The 6,887-nt window shown below is 39.0% G+C and overlaps 1 protein-coding gene across 1 annotated transcript in view; it reads left to right on the top strand.

The window, feature by feature from the left end:
- EIF3A (eukaryotic translation initiation factor 3, subunit A) overlaps nucleotides 1–6,887 on the top strand; it is a 29,740-nt gene that overhangs the window by 11,616 nt on the left and 11,237 nt on the right. The window contains exons 11-15 of the mRNA XM_010132439.1: nucleotides 2,491–2,838; nucleotides 3,420–3,524; nucleotides 5,301–5,414; nucleotides 5,693–5,815; nucleotides 6,807–6,887. Coding sequence (XP_010130741.1) covers nucleotides 2,491–2,838; nucleotides 3,420–3,524; nucleotides 5,301–5,414; nucleotides 5,693–5,815; nucleotides 6,807–6,887 — 771 coding nt within the window. The remainder of the gene's footprint in view (nucleotides 1–2,490; nucleotides 2,839–3,419; nucleotides 3,525–5,300; nucleotides 5,415–5,692; nucleotides 5,816–6,806) is intronic.

Below are 6,887 nucleotides of genomic sequence, written 5' to 3'. Positions count from 1 at the left end.
CCCAACTGATCCTTGAGGTGTTAATATATACAAATGTAGAGTGGTGTCAATGTTTTCATTAATGGCAAAGTATTATTCTGCATCTGTTATGTACTCACCTGTTCTGATAGATTAATGGTTTAGCAAGGCAGGCTTGTTCTGAAGTTGTTAGATCATACTTGAAGGGGTCACTTGCTTTACCTTTCCCTGACGCAGGAAAGGCGGCGAGCTGTCTGATGATTGATTTAACGTGACATTGCAAGGATTTTCTTCGGTAGCAATTGGTGCTTTTATACATTTGTTTATTTTTAGAAGTGTGTTGCTGTCTTTTTCAGAGCATTGTGGTAACGATCTGATTTGATCTCTGATCTGATTGGCTGCATTTATATACTTGTGGATTAAGTAGAAACGTAAGATAGTAACCTGATACTTTAACTAAACCTTATTTTTTAATGAATGTGTTTTCTCAGATTGGATGTACATTTTAATTTCTTTTTTATTTCAGCCTAGTGGAAGTCAGCTATTTCTGCTTGTGAAGAAAAATAAGTCCTTAAATGCACCCAACTTGTTAGTGATGCTCATAACAAAAATCATATCAACACTTACACAAGAGGCCCGAGTTTAAATAGCCAGTCCTGCGTATATCAGGTTTAGGATATAGCAAATAATAACTTAACCATAGACAGGGCTACAGTGCTAGGACTTGTTTTAAATTTACATTTGTTTTTGAAAATCTGAGAGGCTGCTTGCTTTATTCTTCCTGGAGAAACTGCTGCTGTGAAGAACCTGGAATGTAACTTCATATTGGAATCTAAAAACGTGAACGAAAGATCCCACAGCTCGAGAACCGACCTGTCCTTGTCACTTCCTATGCTCCTCACTGGGGCTGTTGGCTTCAAGGTTGGACTCACCGATGAGCTCGCATTTCAGGTTCTCCAGAGCCATGTAGGAGCGAGGTGTAGATCAGTCTCGGATTTCCAGCATGCTTGGGTTGTGGCAAGTTAAACCTTCACTTCTCTTAGAAGAGCAGTGGTCATTTTTTTTTTTTTTTGCTTTATGTTTATGAAAGATTTCATAGCATGCATTTCAAATAATTTTTCCTTATAGTAAAAGGCTGACAGCAAGATGTCTGTGTTACGTTCTCTACACAGGTTGAAATACTGACTAATGTTCTTCAAATATAAACATGCAAAGTATTGTGACACCTAATGCTGGCTTACTTATGTTAGCCTGAGCATGTATTACCTGTTTTATATGTTCAAGATAAAAATATTTCCATGTAGGTTTTCCCCTGAAAAGATTTTATTAGTGATTGGTATTAGACCAATGGATTGTTGGTTTGAAAGAGGAACACAGGCTTTATCTGTACGTTTATAGATAGAAATGATGAATAGTCTTATACTTGCTACTACAAGTAGCTGAATAAGACATAAATGCTAGTAACTGCGGTTGTAAATTGAGGTACAGCATCAAGGTGAATATTGATCGAGAGCAAATTGATAGCCTTTTTTCCTTTGCTATTCAGATCAAGGCTTTTCACTTTTTTCAGGTGCTTAAAAACTTGAAATTTCTCTCAAATTTGTTATAATGCACAAAATCGTTAAATTCATCTGACACTTCATTTTCATGTTTTGGGCACTTCCATTTATCCTTAAAGGCTTGCAGGTCTGCAACAAAGTATGGGCGTTTTGGTGTTCTTGTTGAATGCCCTAGAAGTGACAGATTACTAAAAATACCTCTGAACTAGCTCATGTTTCAAGAGCAGTGTGACTGAGGGTGTGTCAAGAGCCAAGTGGGCTGCAGCGTTTGGCTGCTTGCTGGTCTGGTTAAAAGGGACAGCACCCAAGCTGGCACAATTCCACCTCTTCATGTATGCAGCATGGATCTCTACAAAGAACTGTATGGGTGCTCCAGACGAGGAGAGTGGTGGGACGGCTACTTAAAGAATGGTTTATATGCTGGTGTCTAGAAGTCTAGTGCTTTTTGTAATTTAATTAAACAGCAGCTGTTTATCATCTCTCAGTGCTTTGTATCACTTAGGATATTTTTCCCTTCATGTGTTTGGAAAAAACAAAACTTTAAAGACAAGGGTGCTTTGGTGAGATACAGTACATGTGGTGCTCTTCTGGCTATCACGTGCAGAGACAAACAAGATTGACCCCACCAACTCTCTTCCAGTTAGTCTAAAATATCACAATCATATGGGTGTGCAGTGTTTTTGGACAGGAAAAAGTGTGAAACTATCATGCTTAAGATGCGTTGCAGCATATTGTCTTTCACAGAGAACTCGCTCCATGTGCACGTGGTTCTAGTGGGTTGATACTACCCTATATGCCACTTGGATGAGTGTCCAGAATTGCCAGTACTGTTGTATTTTCATGCAGTTGGCAAATTTGGAGAATAAGACTTAGTTTATAAACTAGAGTTTTCTTTAGGAAGCCTTTGCTATGCTTTCTGCCCTTTTAAAGAGATGCTGTATACATCATTGTCTTATTCTTAATTTAAATTCAGCAAGAGAAAGAAGAACAACATCAGCTGGCAATCACTGCCTACTTAAAAAATTCAAGGAAGGAGCATCAACGTATTCTTGCACGTCGTCAAACTATAGAGGAAAGGAAGGAGCGCCTTGAAAGTTTAAACATACAGCGTGAAAAAGAAGAGCTGGAACAGCGTGAAGCGGAGTTACAAAAAGTCCGGAAAGCTGAAGAAGAGAGACTGCGCCAGGAGGCAAAGGAAAGAGAGAAGGAGCGTATCCTGCAAGAGCATGAGCAGATCAAAAAGAAGACTGTTCGTGAGCGCTTGGAGCAGATTAAGAAGACTGAACTGGGAGCCAAAGCATTTAAAGATATTGATATTGAGGTAGACAACTTCTTATTGATGTTTTGAGGGTGGTTTATGCTTTTAGTGTTACATTGCTGAGTTGCCTGAATTTAGTGGGTTTTTTACTAGTTTTACACTGTAACTGGTCTTACCAACAGTCTCTCTTAAGAATGAGACCATTTGACGCTGAAATAATTAATTTGCTCAACAGCATAAGTAAACCTTAATTCTGAGCTTGGATAGGACCTTTTCTACCTGGAGGAATTAAGTCCATCTGTTTTCCTTTTTTGCTTGGGTTTATTTTGTTTGGTTTGGTTTGGTTTTTTCTTGTTGCTTAAAGAGTATCTGAAGTACAAAATAGACCTGCAGATCCAATTTTGTAGCACCTGGACTGTGTCTCCATTAAAAAATCAAGATGCAAGTGCTTTAGAGAGTTTTTTGAATATGAAATACAAGTTGCCTAGAAGAGGGGAAAAGAAACTGAGTATGTTTCTGAAATAATTAGCTCAAAAGTTGAGGGGAAAACTGCAGAGAAGCTTAAGTAAATAAATAAGCAAGCCACATTTGTAACAGGAAAAAATGTTGCTTTATTTTGCATTGACAACTTTACTTGGTTGTAGGATCTTGAAGAATTGGATCCTGACTTCATTATGGCTAAACAAGTTGAACAACTGGAAAAAGAAAAGAAGGAACTTCAGGAACGTCTGAAGAATCAGGAGAAAAAGGTACAGAGTGGGAAGGGTACAAAACGCTGTCTGTACCACAGACACTTCAGATAGTGTTTGTGAGCCCCTGTATTGACACATACCGATACAACACATAGAGAATATTGGTGTTGAAAATACTGTTGTGTGAAACTAAAAAAAGGTAAATGGATTAAAAACCAGCCGAGTTTCTGGTGTCCGTGCACAAACCTGTTCTAATTGATGGAGCTGATTCGCAAATGGTCCCTTAAGCTGTATGTGAACTGAGTCTTACGTGAACAAGTTGGGAAGACTTAAAATTGGAAAATCTTCAGAGAAGATGAAACATCCACAGAAGGTGAGATTGTTACAAAGAAGCTAGATTTAATTAGTTGCATTAGTCCTGACTGAAACAGAGGAAATTCCACTGCTGGATCCTTTCTAGACGTCAGAATAGGACCTGTCAAACTTGGGTGGGTATAAAATTGCGAGGAATGTGCTGTTACTGTAAATAGAAATATATAACTTGGGCAAGGTGAAACTCACCCAGGACTTCCAACAGTATTCAAGAATGAAACAGAGGTTGTATGATACAGGTGGTAATTCAGTTCACTTAAAACTAGCTTGATACTAGAAAGTGGCAAGTTAAAAAGGTTCCAGTGAGGATCTTCTATGCTGCAGGCTTGTAAGCCTGATGCTCATACTGGGCAAAGTAGCAGAAAATATATTAAACAAATATGTTAAACAGTAGTGGGTAAATGCGAAGTACACGGAAAGGTCAGCACAGCTTCTGTCACAGAACTGTAAGCCAGGGCTTCCTCTTGGAGTTCTCTAAAGCTGTAAGAGTGGTCTGCTTGGTCTAACTATTTTGGATTTTCCAAAAAGCTTTTTACGAGGTTCTTCCCCAAAGAAAACTTTGCAGCTGTTGGGTAAAAGGTTGAGTCTTTGCATGAAATTCAGTTTACATAGATATAAAATACTTTGTGTAGAGGAAGTGGAAATAAAATCCCCCAATCTTCATCTTTACAGATTAAATTATGGGCTCCAAACTTAACGTTCTTGGTCAGCAGTGAGAACTTGGTGGTTCTGTATCTCAAGCAGTGAGTGCAGTTCTGGCCTCTTTATCTCAAAAAGGATGTGAATGAACTGGAAGTTTGAGAGGAGGCCAACAAGAATTCTCAATGATCTGGATAGGCTTCTGTGTGAGAAATATCTGTGTAAATTAGTACTCCTAAGTCTGAAAGACTTCTGGAGAGTGTACCTGTTGTAACATGTTGCTCACAAGGGGGAGCAGTTGTTCTTGCACCAGCTGCAAAGGATGGTGAAGTAGGAAGCGTCACATGAAGCCAGTAGGAGCCATATGCAGAACTATGTGTAAGGAGAATGCAGGTCCTCATGCTGTGAGCTGTAGACACATGGGAGTTCTTTGCAGAGGATGTTGTTGTGTATGAAAAGCTTCTCTGAGTTCAAAAGGACAAAAGGAGAAATCCACCAGTGCCTACTAAGTACAAAGAAGCTTCAACACAGCAAGTGCCAGGAGCTGGAGATGGATGATGCTGAGAGAGTCTTGTGCATACGCCTGCCGCTGTTCTTGCATCCCTGCCAGGAGGGCACTTCTTTGCCAGTGGTGGAGGCAGGTTCTTGGTTAGGTGGTCTTTTGGTATGATGCAAGGTGGTTGACCTTCTGTTACAATAATATATCGGATGTGTTGGAGACATCTCCAGATGTCGGGGGTTTCCTTTGGGGGATGCTGAAGATAGTCTTCCCGATTTGGTCTGTGCATTACAGCCTGCTAAAGGTGTGTTATCTTTATTTAGATTGACTATTTTGAAAGAGCGAAGCGCTTAGAAGAAATTCCTTTAATAAAGACAGCATATGAGGAGCAAAGAGTGCGTGACATGGAGCTGTGGGAGCAACAGGAGGAAGAAAGGGTAAGGATATTCTGTTCAGATGGTAAAGTCCATTAGCAATGAATGAAAAATAGTGCATTTTCCACTGTCTTTTTTCCCCAGTTCAATCCAAGGGAAGAAGGGAAAAGTTGGTATGAAGAATGCAGTGTTAGCTTCGCAGTTCATTGTGCTGGTGGACGGCAGCATCTTGTCTTGAATCTGGAAGAGGAAGAGATAATTTTCTAGTGGCTGAGATAGGTTAAATGCAAATATATACTAAGATTTTACTTCACAATACTTTGTGTATTTTCTGTTTTTAGATCACCACTTTGCAGCTGGAGCGCGAGAAAGCCCTTGAGCACAAGAACAGACTCTCAAGGATGTTGGAGGATAGAGATTTATTTGAAGCTAGGCTCAAAGCATCACGACGAACAGTTTATGAGGTACATGAGAGATGGTATTGTAATAAAATATGCCCTTAAAGTAGGGAACTAAACTCGTGATTCTTCATGAAAACTAGAAATAAATTAATGTCTAGAATGGCTCAGAATTATGGAATTGTTAATTTTCTGCTCTGACTAAAAAAAAAAGGTAAGGAAAAAAGATGTCTTGCAGCCATTCCTAGATATTATCACTTAAAATTACTGACAGTTTCTGGAGTAGCTTCTGTGGAAAATAAAGGACAGGTAAATTAGTTATTTCAGTACAGCTATGATGGGTAGCGTATGAGCAGCCAGCTGTATCTGTACAAGTCCTTGGGCTTAGTGTGGTGATGGAATAATACTGACAACAATATTGAAGCCGACAAATAGGTAGAAATACTTGTCTACTGTTCTTTTAATCTTTTTGTTTGAATCTGTAAGTTATTTGGACGGTTCCAAGTATTTGGTACTTAAAGTTACTTTTTCTGTTTGTAAAAATTTAATAAGAAATTAGAACACAAGGGCAGAGAAAGTGCCGTGCCTTTGTTTCTTGCTCTACATTTTAAAAATGGTACGTTTGCTGAGGTTGTTCATAGCTTTGATTATTTGGCTGTGTTGTGGTAAGAACTGGTTTAAAGAAGGAGGCAAAAGAGGTATTAGGTTAAAATAAGTAACTGCATATGATTCTTTGCAACAATATAGGTCATTTTAGGGGATGTATTTCAGGTGCAGGTAAATTATTATACAGATAATTCCTTTCCTGAAAAAGCAGATGGACTAAAACTGCGTGGCGATGCACACGATGTTCTAAGGAGGAGTCTCTTCTCTTACATGAAATGGATTGCAGAGAAGGTTGAAATGGCAAACAGGAAGTTGTTTTTCAATGGAGCAAAGCTTATAAACTTTGTTACAGTTGGTCTGTGTTTCTTTGCAGCTTTACTTAGCCATTTGTTAACTGTCTAGCTTTTAAACATTACAGTGCTGTGTTTTCATGTGTATCTTTGTATTTCAGGATAAACTCAAGCAGTTCCAGGAGCGGTTAGCAGAAGAGAGGCGTAACCGTTTGGAGGAACGCAAGAAACAACGCAAGGAA

Source organism: Buceros rhinoceros, unplaced genomic scaffold (genome assembly GCF_000710305.1).
Source record: "Buceros rhinoceros silvestris isolate BGI_N320 unplaced genomic scaffold, ASM71030v1 scaffold13573, whole genome shotgun sequence".
NCBI classification, from domain to species: domain Eukaryota; kingdom Metazoa; phylum Chordata; class Aves; order Bucerotiformes; family Bucerotidae; genus Buceros; species Buceros rhinoceros.
This window is presented reverse-complemented; position numbering and strand designations above follow the sequence as displayed.